Source organism: Cyprinodon variegatus, unplaced genomic scaffold, assembly GCF_000732505.1.
Source record: "Cyprinodon variegatus isolate N-32 unplaced genomic scaffold, C_variegatus-1.0 Scaffold546, whole genome shotgun sequence".
In the NCBI taxonomy this organism is placed as follows: domain Eukaryota; kingdom Metazoa; phylum Chordata; class Actinopteri; order Cyprinodontiformes; family Cyprinodontidae; genus Cyprinodon; species Cyprinodon variegatus.
The window spans coordinates 478,307-502,637 of NW_015150999.1; the positions used below are offsets into that span (position 1 = coordinate 478,307).

The following is a 24,331-nucleotide window of genomic DNA, read 5'->3' on the forward strand; positions in this document are numbered from 1 at the left end:
GATATTTCTAGATCTAAATGTGGTGCTATGAAAAGTTACAACTGATTTTACACCAAAACCCATCAAGCCACACATGCAAACAAATCTGTCTGTTCTAGTTTATGCCACAATAGAGATTTTAGTCTGGACTTTGACTAGGCCACTCTGAAGTCACCATTTTGAGAGGCTTTTTACCATTTGCCTGTGTGATTTGGATTACAGTACTAATGCATAACCTATGCATATTTTAGCTAAAGCCGGGCTTACACTGTGTGATTTTTTTTTTTGCCCTTTTTAGGGCGACTTTCTAGTTGTGCGAGAATTTTCCGATCTGGCACACTTTCAGTCTGATCGTGTGTTGTGTAGCGTACAGTGGCAGACGAAGGGTGATCGGCCTCTCATGACCACCTCCCGATCAGAAATTGTGAAGTCGGGAGAAAATCAAACATGTCTAATTTTTTTCCCGACCGTTGTGCGCAAATTGCTCAGTTTGCATGTGCAAACAAGGATTCCTCCAAGGCCTCTTCCTTCCTCTCAGAGGAAAATAGAGAAATTGACAGACCGTAATGGCCACATTTGCTCAGCCATGTCTTTGTCCAAATACGTTGTTGCCTTTCCTTTTTAGGGCTCTCAGCACAAAATTGCACAAATTGCCAAGGCAGCGTGGTTCACTCTAGTGAGCTTCATTTTCCTCTTCTACTCATTTGGCTTCCGATAGACGAGTCAGAGCAGCTTCATCTCACTGCGGAGCTGAGTCCGACGTGGTTTTTTAGACGTACAGTGTGAGCAGGTAGATCGCATCAGAGCGTCGTGCTGAACATACATCATGAGCTGTGAACTCACACTGTATGATAAAACCCTGCGGTTTCGACGTACAGTGTGAGCTCTAGCTGCGTGCAACGATTGAGAAAATCGCACAGTGTATGCCCAGCTTAATGATTAAAAGGGGATGACCAGAAAATCTCATAGAGTGTTTTCTATTTAAAATCAGGCAATCAAGAATGGGCTGAAAAGCATCCACACACTATTTACATCTATTGCCCATTACTGCAAACACTTCATGACACTTGGTATAATTAAAGGTTACTTAATTATTGCCTTTAGAGGCAATTGCTTTTTTCCAAATAGGAGCAACTTAGTTTGGATAGCTTTTCTACTTCATAAAGCTGATGATCATTCAAAAGCTGCATCTTGTGAGATTTACTTATGCCATATTTGTCAAATATTAAGCTTAGCTTGGCAATTTGAAACCCTGAAGTGGTGTAAAAAAGGGAAACATAGATAATTTATAAGGAGTAAATAGTTTTTCACGGGCTTTTAACTATACTACAAATGAAATATAAGCCTCTACAGCAAGCTTAAAAAAAGCTCTGTTTAAATGAAGTCAGTAACACTTAAATTGCAGGTGGTAAATATCTGGGGGACTTACTGCATGATATTTCATCTGACATATCCCCACAGTCATTTTCCTGATCGCAGGTCCAGCCTCGAGGTATACAGCGTCCATTCTGGCAGGAGAACTGGTCGGCTTGACAGGGCTGGGCTGAGAAAACAGGAAAGTGAGAAAGTGGCGTCCTAATTCAATCACAACATTAAAGGCGCATAAGTCAATGCAGGACTGTACAACCACATCTAATGTTCACTAGATCACCAAAACGTCAATGTCTGGCCAGCGCAAACTCTTTATCACTCAGCCTCACAGCAGAGCACGGCCGCACTGTGTGCAATGTGGTGTTGTTTGATGGGCCGTCAGTCACATTCTGGTGGTCATGTGCATGACAGCGCTCGAGCAATGTCCTGCTGATGTGGGATATGCATGTCAATCTGCCAGTACTGGAACATTCATCACCCACTGACTAATACTCATTGATTGATCTTCTATGGATAAAAAGCTCCAGAGGGGCATTGCTGAGGACATACAGTTGAGACAATGCAATCCACTGTGAGTCTTCCTGGCAGAAAGTTCCCTCTCAAAGGTACCTCGACTCTTTGAAACTGTACTCTATAGCACTGTCTCACACATTGAGAGTGATCGTACTGCACAAAAGCCTCTTCGGATTCTCAAATTATAAATGTGACGGCTGCCTTGACAACAGCTGACACCTTAGTTTAAGACATAGACAAAGAAAGCACACCTGAGGTGATAAAATATTATCAAAAGACGACAGAACAGAAAAAAGGATTTCAGTTCTTTGTATAGCTGAGAAAGCAGTTTGATCTTTAATGCCAGCAGTCTATAAGATTCGAGAGCTAAAATCAATTAAGCAGCACATCAGTCTTCTGAGTGAGACAGTATTAATGACGGGAACCTTATATCACAACATAAAAGAGAAACAGAAGCTCAGCCTTCCTTTAATGAATAAATGTAATGTTTCCAACACAGAATTAAATTATTTGATTATAGGACTCAACTGACTTACTGGCAATAAACAGCTGTCACAACTGCAGATATAAAGCATGATAAAGTGCATACCAGAGCATGTAGTGTTGGCTTCATCTTCACCGTTACCGCAGTCATTTGTTCCATCACAAAGCCATCTTTTGGGAATGCAGCGGTTGTTGTTGCATTTGAATTGATCATCAGGACAGGTATGGTTGTCTAAAAATGAAAAAAAAAAAAAAAACAGTGAGAGGTCTGACAGTGACTTTAGAGAAATCTACTCATAGTTATTAAAGGAAAAGAGAACAAAATGTAGATCTACGGGTCAAGAAAGGTTCTGCATTTCCTTAGACTGTATATTGGTATTATTAATGCTAACAGTTATAACAGCTATTCATACCACCAAATACATAAGATGCTACATACAGCCTTAAATTGAAACCATCATTTTTAAATAATTGCGATCCTAAAGAGGTATCATGATTATTAGAAGAATAAATCCTGGCCCAACCAGAATCCCATCATGACAAGAAGAGATAATCAGTTAAAAGGCATAAAAATTGGGTGATAAAAAGAGATTATCATTATTTTTGAGGGGGGAACATCTTTTAAAGTTCCAGAATGTCTTATTATTTTAATTCATATTTATTTTACCTAAAAGCAACCATTGAACATCGCTAAATCATTTGTTTATCTCATACAAAACAAAATTAGATGTTGAATTATTATAATGAGTACCTTAATCTGACACTGGCTGCAATACTTTCTTTTTATACTTTGGTATTCAAACTACTAACAGTTAACCATTTAATAGGTTCATGGCATTTATTTTTTTAAGTTTTACTGGTGGTGCTGAGTCTATGATGTCTAATTTGCAATGCTTATACCATGAGAATTTTACAAACTGTCCAAAAAATCTCTATATGCCTTACTTAACATACTTAGAAGGCAATATTCTTTCATTTAATGCTGCATGTTTCTGTTGGTATTGAAACACAAGGCAGTTAGGGAATACTGTTAAAGTGGTTTTAGTATTAGAGTCAAATTCAGTTCATTAAAATGAGTACAGTGAACATACCATAACCAAGCTCCCTGTTTTCTTGTCAGCCTTGTAATTAAGTCAAGCTGCACACTGAGTTTACGAATTCATTAATTCTCATCACTTATAAATTGCACCAAGTAAATGAGAAAATTTATGTGCATACTTAACACAATGAGTAATGGCATAATTCCTTAGGCAGGGATGGTGGTGTGGAGTTAGGGAACATTATTGTAAGATTTCAGAGTTAGATGAAGTCGGAGCTTCCTAAAATGATAAGAGTGCTTTAACGAAACAGCTCCAAGAACCTTTTTTCTTTTAAATCAGTTTATAAGAAGATAATAAACTTACATGGTTCAAATAATAACACAAAAATTTGTGAGGGTATACATACTGAGCTCTTGTTTTGTCTAGTTTAAGGCGACACTGTCTCAAAAAGCCTCAACCTCCATTTAGAAAGACCAAATCAGATTATTTTACATGACATTCAAGCAGTGCAGATAATTGGTAATTCTTCTTTAAATTCCTATCATGCTGGCATAGCATTACGCTGCAAGAGTTAAAGGCTCTTGCCTTCTATTAAAAAACAATGTTGAACCATCCAAAAAATCCTGCTCCTCCTAGTACTGTAATTCGTTAAAGAGTGATTCCCCTCCAGCGAGACTAAGACGGGAGACAGCAGCACATTTAACATCCCTGGTGCAGTGTCATTTAGGGACATAGATGTTGACAGCAAGAAGGAATTAACTGTAAAACTTGTAGTTTTTTTCTACTTGCTTGGCAGATAGTTGTGCATTTCTTTGTATTGAACAGTACAGTGCCTGCATGGGGTATTTTCATTTTTTGAAGTGACTAATCAAGATCCTCACAGCAGCTGTGGCTCTCCTCGTCGCTCCCATCCAGACAATCATCGTCCCCATCGCACTTCCACGAGGCCTGTATGCATCGCTGATTGTGACACTGGAACTCATCATTTTTACATCTAGCTGGCTCTAAAACACCAGTGGAGGAATCTGGGAAAACAGGAACAGAGGAAAAATTAAAGTCAACAGGGGATTTGGTATGAAGTATGTGCTCAGGAGAAATTATTGGCGCAGCTATAATAGCAGGCAACCTCAGTTAATAATGTCTTACAACCCCACAGAACTTAGAACAACTGGGATTTTCTGCATATACCTGGGGGTCCGCTGGAATAATTTTTCACCAGTATCTATTTGTTTATCATCCAATGTGCATGGGAAATGGGGCATAGTTTGAATTTCATCCCATAGGATGACATCAGAATGTAAGTAGGAGAGGACAGTATTGGACTTTGTATTCCATCTGATTCATTACGTCCTCCTACCTGAACAGGTGACATTGTTCTTCTCCAATGCTTGGTTGTCAGCACAGGCACACACTCTGCCTCCTGGGATGGCAAGGCAAAGGGTACTACAGCCTCCATAATTCACGCTGCATGCATTCTCACCTGGGGGGAAAAGATCGCAAACATGCCGAGTTTTCTTTTTGAGTGAATTTTACAATTTATAAGCCCTGTGAATATTAGTATCTTTTACCACCCTAAATCCTGCAAAATTAATCCTAGTTTAGATGCAAAACCCATTTCCTGCCATAGTTAGACATGCCAGGTGTAAGCCATACATCACAGGAAATATTGGGAACACAGCTAGTGAAATATATTTGACATGCTTATCTTTTTTTTTTTTTTTTAGTAGGGATAATTTGTCTTCCTGGACAAAACTGTCACTCCTCAAAGCAAAAAGACACCTATAAAGTTAAGCCATGTGACACCTTTGTCACTTTAATTTACCGCTTTGCCCAAAAGCAGAGCCTGAACCAATGAGATAAAGCTTTTAGTCTTGTGGGAGCCAATCAGTAATAGCCACAGTATTGGACATCCCATTAATCTATCCAGTGGCCACAGAGAAACGTCTAGAAGTTTTTTAGGATTATGTGAACTAGTCTGTGCACATAGAAACTACCATAGGTTCTGATCTTGAGCAATACCGTACATGTTTCTACTTAAAATAAGCAACTCTGATGCCCCTCTATGAAAATCAATGTTTTAAGAATGCAACAAATGTGTAAAACCACTTCAGCTGTCTGTTCAAATAACCGTCTTCTTGCTAAGCTTTTACATCCCTGTTTTAAAACAACATAAGTCCAGAGAGGACTTTCTTTTCAAACAACTTTATCCATATTGTTGTATCTGTTCTTCTCAGTATCATGACAACATGAATTGATCATCCTTCCTTAAAGACAATGAACAGCATCACATATTGACAAAGCAGCAGTATTTGATGCTGCCTTTCTCAAAGCATCAAATACTGGTTCTATGTCAGAGCTGAGACTGAGATTCACCTTCCACCACATCCTTTGGTGCCTGAAAAAAACAATACCTTAGAAATGTGAAACAAAGTCAGTCCAGTGGAAGGGGTGTGATTGAGCAGTGCCTGAATTGAGACTGTATTGATTTTTTATTTAGCTTTTTTTTAAATCCTGGTTACTAGCATTTCTGAATAATTGCTGAAATTGAGGATAAGCAATAATCCCTGATGATATAGCTTCACATAGTGTGAATATAAATTTATTTCCTGATACAGTCTATTTAGTCTGCATTTTTCAGCTTTCAGTCATTGTACGAAACATCCTGCATCTTTATGTTGGCCTTATTGAAAATTAATGAAATAATGATAATGTATTGTTTACTGTGGTATTGTTAATGATAGAATGTCAGTAATGATTGAACCATTTCTTATGTACAGCTGCACTGTATAACAGGTGAACTTAAATAAGTAAAAATAAAAAAATACAAATATGAAAACTGTTTTTCCAATTCGATAAAACTCAAAAACATGCCTGTAAAAGCATCAATCAATGCATTTAATATCTGCTATGAAATTTTGCAAACTCCCACAGTTTATGTTGATCCCAAATTTTGGTTCCTCTGACTCATCATTTCTAAAACTTCTTCTTTCAGGGAGTCTTCAACTTGATGGTCATAAACTTTTTTCTCCTTTACCAATCTGTAGATCTGTGTAAGTCATCATCCTGATGCTGCTGGTGATATTTTGACTGAAAACATAATTATAAAACAGAAGATGAAAAGTATGTTTTTACTCCTCGCTGTGTCAAGTTTCACAAAATATATGATGGATTGAAAAGACAATTATAAAATAATTTGTTCTGGTTTATTTATACCTGTTTTGTGTAACCAAAAAAAAAAAAAAGAAGAAGAGTTGTAAAAAAAACAGAAAAAACAGCAAAAAAAAAAAAAAAAAAAAAAAAAATAGTAACAACAAAAAAAAAAAAAAAAAAAAACTGTGGACAGATTGCACTTACATTTTAACCAAAGGTGCATAACAGCCCAGTGTTGAATCCACTACATCTCTGTGGTTATCTCAATTACAACGGCGTGAATTGATTTTTAAAAGGATTCCTTAACATTGTAAAATACTAAAATTAGCAGCTTTCTTGCTTTACCCTTTCTTACCACCTTCTAGTTTGTTGTCTGCAAAAACAATCTTTTGTATAGCATCCTAAAAACAATGTCTTTACGGACGTTTTTATTTATGACCTGTATGCATAGGCAGCTTGAGTTAAAAGATAAATTCTTGTGTATCTAAGCCACCATTGTAATTATGAATAAATCTTTGAATTTTTGTTGGAAATTAAAAACAACTTAAGTACATTTATACATGTGTTCAATATGATTAGAAGCAATAAAATATTGTAAATATTATTTTTGCACAACAAAACATACTTTAATGGGTATTTGGTTGGCATACTTCTCTGACAGATGGATAGGGGTATCATAAGGATAATGAAGCCCGCTGAATGTTGATCATCTTGTCTAACATCAGTCACCGTTTATCAGTGCATTGAAGACTAAAATAATTTATAGCTCTAGAGTCATGTTGTACATATTGTAATAACTTCTATGTTACCATTAAGGCAACAGTTGTTCTGTACAGAGAGTGATTCCCATTCAGCAGTATTGGACAGCTACAAAGTGAAGGGAAAGCTGCCAACCTTGCTGGCTCTGTGCGTCATAGACACGCAGGCCAAATAGAGGTGGTCTCTCACTCCGCAGCAAAGTGACATCGCCTGTGGATAAGTCCAGCTGGAATACAGACGCATTCATGTACTCGGTCCAAAAGATGAAATTGCGATAATGAGAGATGCCGAAGGGATGGTTCAGCTCTTTTCCTCTGTACACCACCTGCAACAAGAAACACCGTGCACTGTAATCAGAAGATTAGTGGAGCCACAGAAAGGCACCATCAGCAGCTCAAAAATCAATCATATCAAAGCAGACTCTAACGTTTTGAATATGGTCTGGATATTATTCTTGGAGGGGGGGGTGATAAATGTTATTTAATTTCTTAGCACAAATGTATCCGGCCTGAACGGGCCGCTAGTAATAATGTTAGATAGAATCTTGGCATTGACTAAAGATCATTTACAAATAATTTATTATCATTAATATGCCAGTTTAACTGCAGGGGCAGTTAGGCATCAAGGGATATATAGTGTTGGCAGTGGTTTTAGATAGGAGTGAACTTTTTTCACTGATCTCTGCTTTGAATAATAAAATCATTATTATTAAAAGATTAAAAAAGCCTAATTTTTACCACATTAATATTTCATAAGGATAAGTTTTTAGAGAGGATTTAAACTTTAATTTACTTCCTTATTCACTAATAACATATTCACAATGCTTAACAGATTCAAAACCTATCTAAGATTAAGAAGCTAAGCTCTGAATCATCATGCATTCGTACCATCCTTCCTGTTCCATTCAGATGAATCTTCTCAATATGATCATAGTAGGCATCACACCAATACATGGTGCTGCTGCTGTGATCTAGCGTCAAACCATTGGGCCAAAGCATGTTTGAGGTGACAAAAATACGGCGATTGGATCCATCCATCCAGGCTTTCTCTATCCTTCCTATGCTGTCGTTGACCTCATCCTCTTCCCAGTCTGTCCAGTACATCCAGCTGTCATAAAGAGACGGACAGGAGCAGTACAAGTGGTTACTGAACTAATGCACAAATGAGTCATCATGTTTGATTTAGAAATTACACGCCATACTGGAGCATCATTATAAAATAGCCTGAGCACTGATGAAAATCTTTGATTGCATTTCAAAGAAATATGAAAATTAATTAAACTGGCCTGTTAACACAGTTTTGCTGTACATCATGGATTTTTTTTCTATGGTAATTATCAACTCCCTTATTTACCAAGAAACAATTCATATTCTTATATCTTTAAAAAAATAAAAATAAAAAAGCCCTTTGCTTAAAAGCCCTTCACTTGCTGGCTGTCTCAGCAGATGGGTATCAAAACATCAATGTAAAGTTAGTTGGATCTAAATTCCCAACCACAAAGGTAACGCAAGGTCTGAATGAGCCAGAGGTATCTTTAACATGATTGGGTCAACAATTTGACACAGTCTTCTCTGTAACCATTCTCAAGGGATTTGCTCTGCTAGAGAGTTGCTGACTGAGCCGCGTGCCCCGTGTTTCTCGTCAATGGTAGAGGGCTGGCTCCGGAAAGATAAAACAGATTGGGATAGGAAGGTGAATGAATACCGTGTCTCAGAGTCGTCTTTGTGACCTCATGAATAATGGATGCCACAGTATTTCCACAGACACATAGAAAAATACACACACAGATCTACACACGGCAGGATATAGACAGACACTGCATTAGACGCACACCATTTATATGCAGTACAAAGCACAATATTAATACTTCCTCCACTGATCTGAATTAAGTGAAAATGCAGAAAGTTAGTTTTTTCTATTTGTTCCATTTTTTTTATTTATTCTCTTTGAACCTGGGGGGATTCCAGTCAATATTTCTTTAAGTTATAATAAAAAAATGGGACTGGAATTAAAAACACTGGACAGTCGTCTCATATTATCAAAAAACATGATGTGAAATGGATTGGTTATAGATTACAAAAAAGTATAATACAGTCAAATATAAAACTGGGAATTTACATAATTTTTCAAAATTATTTTGCTTAAATCTCTGATTCCATCATTTGGGCCATGTTAACACTTATCGTAAAACATGAATATGTTTCTTTACTAATGTCACAGTGAAATTAGCTATAAAGAGAACATACTTGGTTTAGAATGGGTCATGTTATTGTTTTCCTGAATTATATACAAGAGCTGTATGTAAAAACCTACCATTTGAGCTGGAACATTAGTGTCATGCTTCAGTAATACAGTGTTTCAAATGGGTTTAAATGTAAATAACTGAAAAAACTCTGTAAAACAGCAGTTTATTGATGAATTTAGTGTTTTGTTTATGACATGCCCCTGTTTTAAATTCCACCTGTCTATTTGGATTAATGGGAAAAATTTACATCCTATTTCTATTTACAGTAATACGGTTTTAAACCCAGTATGTGCAAGTGGACACTAATGAAATTTGAAATATCGAGAGTGAGGACAAAAACTATGAGCAACCTCCAGCTAGTAGGTGTTATTTATTGCAGTCACCTGCTGACATTTCTTTTTCCCAACAGACTTTTTAAAGTGCTTTAAATCATTACTTGTCAGGGCGGGGGTGATGCGCCCTCTTAGGAGGTAAGAATTTAAACATCCTTTGTAAAAAAAAACATCCCAAAGAAAGGAGTAGAAAAAGGGAATATGAAACAAAACTACTAAGGTTGAAAATGGTAAAAAGATTAAATCACTTACACCTGTAATCTAATGGGATTAAAGATTTTTAATCAATATAAAATTATTATTATCTTCATTATTAGCTGAATCAATTATAAACTGGGTCATGTTCTACTACAATTTGAGTCTCTTAAAAGTTAGTGGTAGTGTCATTACCACTTACAAAACAGTTTGAAATCAAAATATCATTACTTTGCATTTGGATAAACTTCACTATAGTACTAGGTGTGGTTTGCATTGCATCTGTAAAACATTATGTGGTTAAGCTTAAGAACAAATCACTTATATAACAGTGTTTTTCATGAGTAGAAATTCTGTGTTATTGCATTGCTGCAAAAAACAAAACAAAAACAAACTTTTTTGTTAAAAAAAACACTAAATGTTAAAGGTATAGTGGAGGTTGGTCTTTTTCCAGGTGGATCATCAAAATAAGTCGTCATCCTAATTGTCAATTATTCTGGTGATATGTTTACATTAGGCCTTTCTACGTGCTCGTCCCCATTTTTACTTACCAGTGTTCAGTTTGACATAGTGGGAAAAATGCAAATCTTGCATTTACAAGAGGGTACATGGTACAAAATTTGTGAAAATCCTCCACTATACCTTTAAGTTTCTCTAAAGGCAAAAAAATAATGTTGACAATTTTGCCCCTAAATGACCTGCTTAAGTTTCCCAGCGTGGAAAGGTAAACAGAAACCTTAAAACTAAAAATCAAGCGTACAGCAACTAAATGTGACTGTGAAAATATCGTTGGGCTCCAGACTTTTGATAGGCACTAAAAACGCTGGGGTTTGCACCATAACATCATAGAGCTTTTTAAATTTCAATTTCACTCCTTTAAATGTGCATTTCAAAATGAAAGAGCTGTCAAAAGGTTTAGTTCAAAATGGTAAAAGCAATATCCTTTACAAAGTCCTGATTCATGTCAAAAGTCTACATTTATAAAGAGACAAAAGGAACGCTTTGGCAAAACGTTATTTCAGTGTATGTTACATTTCTAAGAAGACAAAACAGAGGAGTGAGTTGCTATTAAGCTGACACTTATCGTACTGCATGAAAACCAACTGGAGGTAGCAACAGAGCAGAAAATAAGGTCTCAAGACTGCAGTGGAGAAAGTTGTTGGAGAGATGCATCCATTTTTTGTGAAAAGAGCCTTCCAGCTGAGCAGATAGAGATCAAAGAACTGCTGGGGGGTTCTGGCTGAATGTTTCTTCAGAAGCCATAGACTAGCTTTTCTAATCACCCGTGCTGTCAGTAGGAGGGCTGGAATAAAAGTTATTAATCCTCTAACAAAAAAGGTGACATGATCCTCTGCTAGGCCCACCTCACCGCAAACTACAGCAACTAAATCTGTCTGGCTAAAGTTCTGATTGAATTGTCAATCTTTTAATAGCGTCAAACATTTATGGATGCATTTTATCATGAATTTAACCTTTATTTTGACTCAAGATTGACATATTATTATGAATGAATGAATGAATGAATGAATGAATGAATGAATGAATGAATGATTACTTTATTTCAGTTTAAAAACAAAACATTAAATAATATATATATTTTTTTTAAAAAGGATCCATCAGAAAACAACTGAAAAAGGTATAGGTTGATGCCCCTGGGCCTATTTTTTGCCTATCCTGTATCATCTATTATTTTTGTAAAGATAAATTGGAAATAATTAAGAGAAAGGTTAACGGTTGGGTATTTACTGTAAAGATTAAATCAGCAAAAGGCTGTTGGAAACATAAGAATGAACCCATGTATGGTGGGTCTATAGGCCTAAAACTGTGAACAACATCAATGTTTGGAAATATCCTGTGAGGCTCGAAAACTAATCTCAAACTACTACCGCTATGGATTCGGTGGGTGGTAATACAATTTAAGCCTTAAAGTGTTAATCCCTATGATCCTTAAGACACTCAATGAAGAGCAGTTTTACAGCATCATTTCTTTATGTTAATTGCCACCTTCTTGGCAGATATCAGCGCTGACGGATCAAAACAAGAATCCATAAGGGCTAGAAAAAAGAAGCCATCAAACTTATAACTGTTGTCAGGTGTAAAGCAAATTTTCTTCTTGCAAGAGTGTTTCATAATAACTGCAGGTGTTTTCAACTATACTCATTTACAAGTCATTTTATTTAAAAGCCTTTTCTGTGACCTATAATTTGATCATGGCCCATTCCAAGAATTTAGAAAATATGATGGTTTTCAAGAATAATCTTGGAAATAATCACAGTAAGAGCAACAGAGAAAATTGTGTTTTAATCTAATACACCAAATAAAAGAGCTGAAAACAGACAGCAATAAAAATCTAACTCCCACGATTCATCCAACAATACTTCATTTGTGGCAAAGACACAGCAAGTTCAAGTACAGGAAAAACAGTGGGTGTTGTAGCATTCACAGAATCTCTTCAAAAAACACTAAAGAAAAAAGACATCTTTCTTATATCTTTTCTTTATAGAACTAATTAAAACTCATTTTATTAAGTAAAGGAACATCTGGTTAACTGCTAGATTTAAGCTGTAGGGAATTATACATAACAATATTCACATGTCTGTCCTAAAGGCATTTTAAGGACATACACAGAATGCCTTTAGCACAGCTTAACATACAATATTCTTTAAGTATTTATGCACAACTTAACCAGCTAATCCCTCATGGAATAAGCACCAGCTTAAAACATTTTTGTTATTTTGTGAATTTTTTTGGCAATAAAAGTTTTTTTTTTCCTTTTACTTGTGCCACTTTCAATAGCAGAGTTAAACACCTACTATATCAATGCCACCATGCATTTGTGTTTTTACACTGATATATATATATATATATATATATATATATATATATATATATATATATATATATATATATATATATCTTTTAGAATAATCAGAGCCTCCAAGCTCTTTTATTTAGTAATGCAGTTGATCTCATTTATAGTCACTAAGTCTCTTTAAAAAGTTAAATGCAGTTTGGTTTTCGGAAGCATCACTGAACAGAAACAGCAACTTGTTACTTCTTTAAAAAATCTAAAACAGCAGCTGGACAAAGGCGGCTTTGTGGGTGTTTTTGACACAATCAAACATAATGTTCTGCTGGCTAAGTTAACTTAGTTTAATTTCTCTAAAAGTGCCCTCTGCTGGATGATATTATATCTGTCTGACAGAAAACAAGCAGTTCAAATAGATAATTGACAGTCCACCTTCCTCACTTGTTTGGCGGGAGTTCCACAGGGATTAATACTCGGACCAATTTTAATCAGCATTTATGTCAATCATTTACCCAATATCTGTAAAACTGTAAACATGCAATTATATGCTGATGACACTGTACTATAAGTTTATGCAAAAACTAAAAGTGAAGCTGCTGCTATTCTCTTTACCGGCTCCAGGCTCCAGCACTTCTGCCTACATCTTAACATTGGACAAACAATCTGTATGTTTTTCTTCAGACAGCCAGTAGAGGGGGAAGAACCATCTGTGTTTGTCAATGGAGCGAGATTGGATGTGGTTGAACACTTTAAATATCTTGGAGTGGTCTTTAATTTTAATTTTAATTTCAAGTAGCATGTAAAGAGCCTCAAATATAATAAGGTTTAATCTTCCAAACTTTAAACATACAAGACCCTCTCTGACTTTTGAATCAGTAAAAATCTATATGCATGCCATGATATTTAGCCATATAAACTATCACCACGCCACATGGTCTCACACTTCAGAGACCATTCTGGAACCCCTACAGTCTGTCTTCAAGAAAAGTCTGAAAGTTCTTGACAAAAAGCCTTTATTTTATCATCATTGTAACATTTTAAGTAAGTTCAACATTTTACAGTTTGAACGTCATCATTTATTTTATTATGTGTCTTGTTTTTAAAGTTTTAAATGTTTTAAATCTAACAGATTTTATAAGCAAAAAAACATTACTCCAATAAATACCAGGGCTATAACCAGATGAGACTGTAATGTTCAGCAGCTTAGGACCAAATTTGGCCAAATGGTTGCATCCATCAGAGGAGCAAAGTCATGAAACACACTACCAGCTCATGTTAGACGCTGTGCAACCTACATACGTATTAAAATCTCCTTGAAAGATGGTTGGAAACTAACCAGACATGTGTTCACAGGTGTATTGATCTGTTTCCATGGGCCATTTCATGTTATTGGCATCTTATCTGTTTGTGTCCACTCTGCTTTCTCCAGTAGTGTCTGGTTAAAGTTCCCTGTTTTTAACTGCCTTAGGACAGCAGATGCAAATTAGCTAATTCTGGCATATTTACATTGATTATTTAAGCTGATATGTTGATAAATATGCATTGTCCTAGTTCAAATAAATAAAAATAAGAAAAGAAGCAGAAAATCTAAAATATTTTTTTTCAGTATTCCTTTTCCACTTTTGTTAAGGCAAGGTTATTCTTTTGTGAAAGCTTAATATCGTATTGCCGTAATGATCAGCGTAAGGGAGCAGATAACTGCGTATATCTTCTAACGCCTTTGGTTTCTATGTGACTTCTCTTCTCTAACTGGCTCATCAACAGGTATCATTTGGGCCTGGCCAATTAAAACGTTTTCTGTCATTTCTTATCCAATCAATCAAGTCGATCAGAGCCACTTCTGATAGTTCAGATGCAGAGTTCAGAGCTGCAGGTGGGTGTGTAAGACATTCAGAAGGAAATGGAAAAGCCAGAAAACAATAGCGAATCAGGAGAAAATGAGGTAGCAAAATAAGTTCAATCTTTTATTATCAAAATAAGTATTCCAAACAAATTTTGCTTTAGAGCAATGCAGATAAAGTCATTTGAACTGGACGGGACTGATCAAAATTTAAAGTCCAGCAGCAGGCAAGTGCAGTTTTTTTATTTATTTTTTTTGTAGGTTAACTTGATGCCTTCCAAAAAATGTATGTGACCAGCTGTCTGGACACAAACATGTGAAGTGTGCTTTCATTTGTCCCAAAATATTACAAAGGGAGAATTGAACTTTCGATTAATAAAAGCTCTACAGTAGAATGGTTATCCTAAAACAATGAAAATGAAAATGTAAAAAAAAAACAAACAAAAAAAACTTTTAGATATGACGGAAGATCTGTACTAGTCTGGGGCAATTTTATTCTTTTCTATCTTGGTTTTATTAGCCATAATAGGGGTGGTGCTAACAAACATGACTTCAGTGATTTCTTTAAAATAATTAAACATGTTAAATGAGGCATTTGGTTAAACTTAAATTAATATACTCAAACAAGATTTGTTATCCTAGTGCAATAAAGCTAGAGGATTTCAGTATTTCTTTACAAGTTGATTTAATGGTTTAATCTTGCACTAATGTTCAAATCTTCGTTATCCCTAAAGAGATATAAGCTCATTACAGTCACAATAATAGGAGTATTGGTAGATGCCTTACTAAAGACAGTGCTATTAAATCCACTATTTTCTATAAATAATAAGATCACAAATAGATTATACAAGAGTTTGGTAATTAGGAAAAAATAAAGTTTTGTTTATCCTTATTTAATTTATGTGCAGCTTAGATATATACATAATGGCTCTTTAACTTCCATAGGACAAATTACTGATGAAGTTTAAAAACAGAGAGAAACCTTTGTTATTCAAACTGAGCTAACATTTTTACTTTATCAACAGGCGTTTGAGTTTTTACCTGTTCAGAGGATCAACCACGATGGCCCTAGGGTGTGACATGTTTCCTTCCAACAGGGTCTTTCTGGTTTGAGAGGCTCTCTCCAGCCTGGCGACACTGATTGTTTTCCTGTAGCCATCATTTGTCCAGTATAAATTATTCCCAATCCAATCCACAGAGATGCCTTCAACGTTATCAAGTTCTGGAACAGAATCAGTACCATGTAATTTAATAACAGAAACACTGAGTGGCAAGACAATTTAAAGTGCTGTACATGCAATGAAAAAAAAAAAAAAGAAAAAGAAACAGACCCAAGTACATTTCAGTGGCATAACTGTAATAAAATAGTCCACAGAAATTGATAATTAAAAGTAATAAAAATGGTTATAAAAAACAAATAAAATTATTTAAAATGAAAGATGCAATGCATAAATCGAAGGTTTTTTGTGAGGAGTTTGTGAAAGACATGATTGGTCAGGTTATGTGTTGGATGAGATTTGAAGAAATTATATTTGAATTAAAAGCAACACTGCACAACTTTTAGCCACTAGGGGCGCTAAATCCATAACTCTTAGGTTTAGCACCAATAATAACAATTGACAACACCACACAGTCTAACTCCATGCTTTGGAATCTGGCACTGATATCAGATCACTTTGGACCAGTAGATTAAGAAGTCATATCAAAGTCAAGGAGTTACTTGTAAAGACAAGGCCATATTCCTCCCTTTACATTAAATCTTACAACAGAGAACCGGACTATATATCTGATCAGGTAAATGATAAATTTGCTTTGTTGGCTAAAAACGACTGCAATAAAGTGGCTCTCTGGGTCACATGACTCATTCAGGGATGGATCCGACCCTTTTCAGCTGCATGGCTGTATTTTTGAGAAGGGCAGCACTGATGAAGCACAACTAAGGGCCAAATGGTGCATGTCACTACCCGATTCGTGCCGGAAGCACAATGCTTACCATCAGCTCATTTGCGCATGTGCAAGCAGATTTTCATCCAGGTCTCCAAAAATAATGTAATTATGGTGCTAAAAACACTTATTTCTATTCTTACATCACTATAGAATGCTATTTCACATCGTTAAAATATTTTTTATGACTTTTATGAGACAATCTGATGCTTTATTACATTTTCTCTGTTAAACAGCGTGTCTGACGTCATCATAAGACATGCTCAGAGTAGTCCGGCAAAATATAATTAAACCATCACGTTAACATGAAAGGAAACAATAAAAAGAGTAGATTTATGTTTAAATCCTAAGCAGTAAAAGTTAGCTCCCGGAAGTAGAATAGGATCCCATTTCCGGCAAAGCTCAGGCTCAGCCTAATTTTTTTCCACAGGAAATACATGATTAACCTTTAACACATGATCGTTTAGAATGCTTAATATTTTTACAGAGTGAAAAACTTAAATTAGGTCTTTTTTGAAAAGTAAAATCAAGGGCGAACCTGATGTATATCTGGTTGTGCGTGCCAATTGAGCTGATGTACGGATCATGCTACTGATATGGATTAGGTAAAATATTTTAAATTAAGTTGATAACAGAGTCAAAAGTTATGCAGTGTTACTTTAAGTACTTAAATATAAAACAAATAAGTAAATAAATAAATAAAACTAGTAGTGAAACAGCAAAATATTCATAGTAGTCAATTGATTGAATTAGTAGGGTAATATTATTTAATGTTTTATTCAATAAAAAAAGTTTTAAACTTGGAATAGTGGTGTAAGGGGCAAATTATTTTCCATTAGATAAATGAAACCCAAAACAAGAATATAGAAAAGAAAAAGAAAATATTTGAGTGCTCCAGAATAGGTTCCTTTCAAAAAATGGAATACAAGAAAAATGTAATAAATCTTATACCTACCATCTTTGAGAATCGTCTCCCTGCTGCTTCCATCTATTTTTTGACGACCAATTAGAAAACTGGTTGTGTCAGCAAAGTAAATGTGTCCCATCTCTGCATTGTAGTCAATAGCTCGAGGATTTACTAGGTCTTCGATAGGCATCATGTGCTCATCACTGGACTTGATATTCATATCCAAACCTCGGATGACCCCAGGACGCCCCTTACCATAGAAGAGGAAGAAATCGTTTTTGGGCTCTACAAAGCAAGAAAAGGCAGACCTTTTTTACTGTTATTGTCATTAATTGGTCTAATCCATCAGTGCTGATCCCTGCATTAAACCCGTTTAACAACCACATTGTTCCTATATGTTTTGCCAGTCCAGAGCCATCTATTCACCCTAATGGAGCCAGTAATCAGTGCCAATGACTATACCCTCCACCCTCAATCATGCCCTCACTGCAAAACTGCCATGTGAGTAAAAGTAATAGGTTGCTTAAGCAAACATTCAAATGTGCTGCTTACCTTGGCTATGAATAGTGTTTCTAATCTAATTAGGCTTTTTTTTTTTTTTTCATTGTTAGGAAGGCAAATAGAGGAGCCAGGAGCTGAGGGAGTTCCTCAGTGGCTTTCCTGTGCTGTATGGGGACTGCTTATGCTCCAACCCTTTGGGAACCTCTAGAGAAGAGAAAAAGCAAGGAACAAAGTAGGGCTTCCACTGAGGAAAGCGGACCTCTCCCCAGCCTCACCTACTACCCTAGAGACTATGATGCTGGAGGTGAGGACCACACATGCCTTGGTTCAATTTATCATTTTTGTGAGGGAGAGACAAACTAACCAAGAGGCAATTAAGCACTGCTAGAGACCCAGATATCAAACTTTGACAGTGACTGTTGTATGAAATAAAAGACATAATTTAACACAAAATCTCATTATACTTTGGGAGATGAGGAGCAAGAGTGAGATAGTTGGTGTCATCAGAACATTCACAAGAGAGGAATAAATCAAACATGTCATGCAAAGCCTCCCGAAGCTCCATTATTCTGATCGAAATGTTGTAGGCGCCCAAATTGTGTCATCAATTTGATCTTTGGCTTTTATTGTCAACTATACAACGTCCTCCAATTGATCAGTGCAGCCAACAAATGCAGGCAAACTTAAACCCTCATTACAGCAATAATCTATCAGGCCTTCAAACAGGTCGATATGAGAACATCACACTCTCATAGAGCTGTATTCGCCTGCCATCTTTATAACTGTGAGCCCAAGGCTTTTCCTGCTACAAAGCTAGCTCCATTATGACACATAACCTTTACAATGACTGGGATAAAAACAACAGTGATCTTCGGCTGAACTTTCCTATTTATATTTAACAAAAGGCACTATTGTCAGATATTGCTTAGAAATTGTATGCCAAAGTGTACTGGTTAACAGCTCTGTCCTTTTTTTAAGACAAGTTCTTCAGAAAAACACTCAATGGTTCATTCAACTGAGACAAATCCCTATTTATGTCTGGTTCAATTCATTAGAGAAGATTTGTTTTTATAAACACATGCACTTTATTTACTTGTGTGTATTTTATTATCAGTATTTATTACATTACATTCTCTCTCTTTTCAGCACTGTTCAATAGCAGCTACTGTAATTTCATCATGCAGACATGTATGGTGACATTAAAGCCATTCTTATACTTATGATTGTAATAATGCACTAAGAAAATTTGATGAATTGAGTTGTCTGACATTATATAGTTAAAAACAGCCATCAGAATAAGTATGCACTTTGGTCAGGAAGGAATGGGTATGGTGAGCAAAAATGCAAAGATTGACTTTGGCATCTAAACAAAGTATTCCATGAAAGACCTTTTTTGTCAATATTCTGTATTTAGCTCACTAAATATTTTCTATTTTTAGGTGAATATAGGCAAACCGAAAGGAGTGTTTGAAAATTGCAGATCTGCATCTACAGTACTAGCACTAGCCCATCTAGCACCATTAGCAGTGTCATATATTTAACATCATTTAAACCCCCCTTTTTTTTTTTTTTTTACAAATTCTGTTTTGATAATTGCTGTTTTGCTTCAGTAAGTTGTCTTTTTTATATATAATTAACTGAATACATTGTATTGCTGACCATGTGATTGGCGGATTTACTGTGTTACCAAACATTTCAAATGAAGCTTAGGCGTTAATTCAATCTGAAAGACTCCTATCAGCTTCATTTGAACCACCTGCGATGTCCCTCATTCAGCTCCAGCCAATCAGCTCGGGAGCTGCACCTTCTCTGAAGCAAATCCTCTTGCAAGATCCCCATCATTTATCTCCCGCACGAAAGCAACCTTTTACCCACCTCCACCCCATCTCCTTCCTCATTCTCAGTCCCACACATCCTCTGGCTTATACCACCAACAGTGTACGGGCCCCGGCGGAAACCTACTCTAATCCTTTTCTAGGTTACTTACCAAAGAGTACCTGGATTTACAGCATCAAAATCTTCTGCCAGGGCCCAAGCGCCAAATAACTTAATTCATTTATGTCTTAATCTGCTTCTGTCTCCTTGAACGCCAGTCAGCCTCGGCAGATGGTCTCTCACAATGAGCCTGGTTCTGCTGAAGGTTTCCTCCTGCTAAAAGGGAGTTTTCTTCTCCACTACCGTCGCATGCATGCTCAGTACGAGGGGTTGACTCTGCAACCCCTCGTACTGAGTACTAATATATTTTTTTTTTATTTCCTTAATGTAACTTTTTTCTTTGTGAGGTTGAAATAATTGTACCTTAGTGGTTGAGTAATATTCTGATTGCATCCCCTTATAGAGTAGTCTATCAGCACAGTAAAACTGGGTGTAATCTAAACTTGCAATCTGCTTGAGCTAGTCTAAAAACCTTTCCTTTCTCTGACTGGCAAATGATGGGATTTCTTTCTTACATATCACATGTGCTGTTAAGGGTAATATCATAGACCTTTCAGCGTATATAGTAGAGCTTATTGGTAGGCTTATAAGAAATCTCTATCTGGGGACCGATTTCACTGAGTTCTGCATATGAACTTAATCTTTACATATTAAAATGAAACAGTTTCAAAGAACACGTTTAACTGGAAACCAAGAGACAACAAGAATTTTATTTTCTGCAGATGAGAAACACTTTATTGAGAAAATCGAGAAAAGGCAGACTCACTTTTGCAAGATGTTCCATCAAAACCAAGTCTATAGCCGATACGACAGCGGCATGTTCGAGATTTATAACTTCCACTCAGAAGGCAAATGTGGGAACATCCTCCCTGCTTTCCATATGAATCCATTTCACATGCATGGCTCTTGACTGTGGAAAAATACAAAGGACCACTCCTAAATCATATTTTTATTTTATTAAATTTTTTTTTTATGTAACATACTGGGAAAGTAAATGTTTTGATTTTGGCACATAGTTTTACGTGTTTGCTTATTGGAAAATGTCCTTTACCTTTTGGTTGAGCAAGTTTGTGGTAAATTCGCAGAGCTCTAGAATTCCCCAAGCTACCTAACGTTCTGCTCTCTGCTGTGATGTTGAATCTGTGCACCTGCAACAGCTCCACAGTTGAACTATCTTCTGAAGGGGCAGAGTGCAGGGCATACAGGTAGTCCTCGAACACAGCCAATGCATATATGTGTGACACCTGTAAAATAAAAAAACACAGTATGTAATTCTTTTACATTCAAACACAAGTCAAACCTCAAGAGAAGAAAGAAAACATAAGAACAGATTCAACATGAGCTACATCCCCAAAACATGCATCAAGCACAGGAGAGATGGGAAATGGCGGTGTGGTCGTCTGGTACACTTGGCAGCCCATTCAGGGTCAAAAGCTGGTCTCCACTGGGAAACCACTGGCCCTGACACAACCACTCTCCATGCTACATTTAGCAGGCTGACACCTCCACAAAGCAACATGGCTGGATGAGCTATATACACAGGAAATGCACCTAGGCTTGCTGCCCCACACCTTTACACCAGGGGCACTGGGAAAACATGCTTCAAGTAAAATGATTAAATAACAAATAAAACTACTCATTAATCTCTCTCTGCCGAATTTGGCTTTGCCAGTCTACTTTTACATATCTTAAAGCAGCCTTTCACAAACCCTCAGGGTTATTTCAAATGCACCCTCCTTCATTCGACCATTATCCAATATTTGTAACAATGAAATGAATAAATAAAAAAACTTGAATTAAACGGTTGCTAAGGAACATTTGATTTTGTTTTAAAGTACTATTTCCTATCCTTCAAAATTACAATAACATTGTATCCTGTCTCATGCTGTGTTTTTATGCTAGAATTATGGAACAAACAAAAAAAAAGTCAATAAAGTTAAAAACCAATACCAATACTTGCAGTGTAACAATTGTGTATGTGTATTTATGGATGTTTATATCAATCCTCTATTGTGTTTGCTTTTTATGGTTTTGATTAGAGAGATCCAACTAATCCAGTTCTATATTCTAAAATTCATTATTTTTGGCAGCATTCTACTTTCAACAAAAGACAGTCCAATGCACAAATTCCCCTAAATCAAAAGGAAATGAATGCCCATGGAGTTAAGCATTGTTCAGTTGCATAAACAAGTCTATTCCATCAAAAAGTGCAGTTCAAAATTGGAAAAGCTCCATAACATCATCAAAAATATGTGGATTTCTCTTCAAAGATAAATCGATTTAAACAAAGCAACTAGGTAAAGAGACAACTAGTTAAACATAAACTTAAAATTCACAGTCTATAGGAAAAAACAGAAGCTCCGGCATTCATGACATTTCATATGCAGATCCAATAATAATAAGATCCTTGGTTTAATGAGGGCAATATCATACAAAGAACACCTGCATACATAATAACCTGTTAAGACGTATGTTCCCTTTTCCCTAATAATGCCTGAATTTCTCATCTACGTTGTTGGCAATGGCCTTTTAATGAATAATCATAATTTGTGATGAAAGGGGCTTAAAAGTGTACTACAGGAGAGAGACTATTGATATGCTCATTTTGAAGACAGCTCCACATGTGACTCAGTTCTTTCTATTTAATTAAACATCAAGGTTTCAAAAGACCTCTTCTAAAAAAATGAAGTGTGAATTAAAACCCCAGAAATTGAATGTACCACCTGCCTCGTATCATGGTACCAAAACATAAAAGAAAATTTCCAAGAACTCTGCCATGTCATAATGTTAGATTCTCAAGGAAAGATCAGGATGCTGTTGAAAAGAAAAGTCCCTCATGTGCTTACAGTGAAATGTGCCACTTACTTGGATGCCATGGATAATACTGTGCCTATTCTTCCCATTGTAATCCACAACGTCAATGTAATCCAGGTAGGCATCTGCCCAATATACAAGCTTCTTGATTATATCCAGTGCAACAGCAGTGGGTTGCTCAATTTTATAATCCACCAGTTGGGTCCGGTTGGTGCCATCCATGTTGCAGCGCTCAAGCTTGGCCACATTCCCATAGTCTGTGATGAACATCATTCTAGAGAAAATATGGACAGAGACAAATGTCAACTTAAAAAAACAACCCTTTTTTAAATTCATTTGGTTAGCTTTGATCAGGGCAAAATTGGATTATTATAACTTTGAATAGATTAGCTGAAAAGGTTTTTCCCATTTCATTAGATTCCAATATGCTACTTTAGATGAAAGGCCTTTTTAGAAGAGTTATATGAGTGTTGACATTATGCATTACATTGTTTTTTCACATTTATTCTTTTAAAAAGTCTAAATTCACCCTAATGCAAATGATTGCTTAGCATCATTACTTTCCACTGCATAAAGCTCAGGATCTGTCTTTGGAAATTGGTGCTTTCTTGCTGACAATGAGCTGGTCTGCAGGAAAGAACTGCCTTTACAAGGAATTTCTGCATAGGATTCATCATGTTTCAAAGTTAGCTTGTGTATTTTTGACCTCATCAAAAAAGGACAACAAAAAAAAAAAAAACAGAACTTAAACACTAAAGACATGAGCTGACTGTTTTATCTTACGCCTATTAAGTTTTAATGCCGTCCATTCCAGAGTTTGAGTTTGTTATTTTGCTGACATTTTTAATGGTTATTAACATTGTAGGTGGGTTGAAGTTAGTTAACCTACAAAGGGGGAAGTCAAGGCAAGAAAAATGTATTTACTTAGCACAATTTATTACATGGATAATTCAAAGTGCTTTACTGTACATGAATTTGACAATAAAATAGAAGATAATAAAAGCAGAGTAAAAGCAAATAAAGATAAAAACCTGATAAAAGCAGGTAGTAAAACAAACAAAACAGTGGGACCACAACCTGAAATGAATAATACCTCAGTTAGCAGCTTAACTTCAATAGTCAAATGCTATGGGTTTCTATAGATAGGACAACATTTATCAATTTGGACGATACACTGAAATTTACAGTGTTGGAAATTGGGGTCTTCCTGCATGGAGTTTGCTCGTTCTACCTTTGCATGTGTGGGGTTTCTCTGGGTACACTGGCTTCCTCCCACAGTCCAAAAACATGACCAATAGGGGAATTTGCTTTTCTAAAAAGATGGTCCTTATTTGTGGGTGAGTGTGTGTGCATGGTTGTATGTCTTTGGTGTCTCTGTGTAGCCCTGAGACAGACTGGAGACCTGTTAAGGGTGTACCCCGCATCTCGCCCATAGACTGCCAGAGACAGGCACTGGCACCATTGTGATGATCTATGTGGTAAAAGATGGATGGATTGGAATTTTCAATACTATT

The 24,331-nt window shown here is 36.2% G+C and overlaps 1 protein-coding gene across 1 annotated transcript in view; it reads right to left on the minus strand.

Annotated features, from left to right (window-relative positions):
• Positions 1–24,331, minus strand: part of lrp1b (LDL receptor related protein 1B) — a gene marked incomplete at its 5' end in the record, with an annotated part of 277,806 nt that overhangs the window by 176,218 nt on the left and 77,257 nt on the right. Inside the window, 11 exons of the mRNA XM_015391547.1 lie at positions 1,409–1,522; positions 2,453–2,578; positions 4,268–4,411; positions 4,744–4,866; positions 7,431–7,620; positions 8,183–8,402; positions 15,758–15,938; positions 17,616–17,852; positions 20,770–20,913; positions 21,055–21,247; positions 22,869–23,091. Coding sequence (XP_015247033.1) covers positions 1,409–1,522; positions 2,453–2,578; positions 4,268–4,411; positions 4,744–4,866; positions 7,431–7,620; positions 8,183–8,402; positions 15,758–15,938; positions 17,616–17,852; positions 20,770–20,913; positions 21,055–21,247; positions 22,869–23,091 — 1,895 coding nt within the window. The remainder of the gene's footprint in view (positions 1–1,408; positions 1,523–2,452; positions 2,579–4,267; positions 4,412–4,743; positions 4,867–7,430; positions 7,621–8,182; positions 8,403–15,757; positions 15,939–17,615; positions 17,853–20,769; positions 20,914–21,054; positions 21,248–22,868; positions 23,092–24,331) is intronic.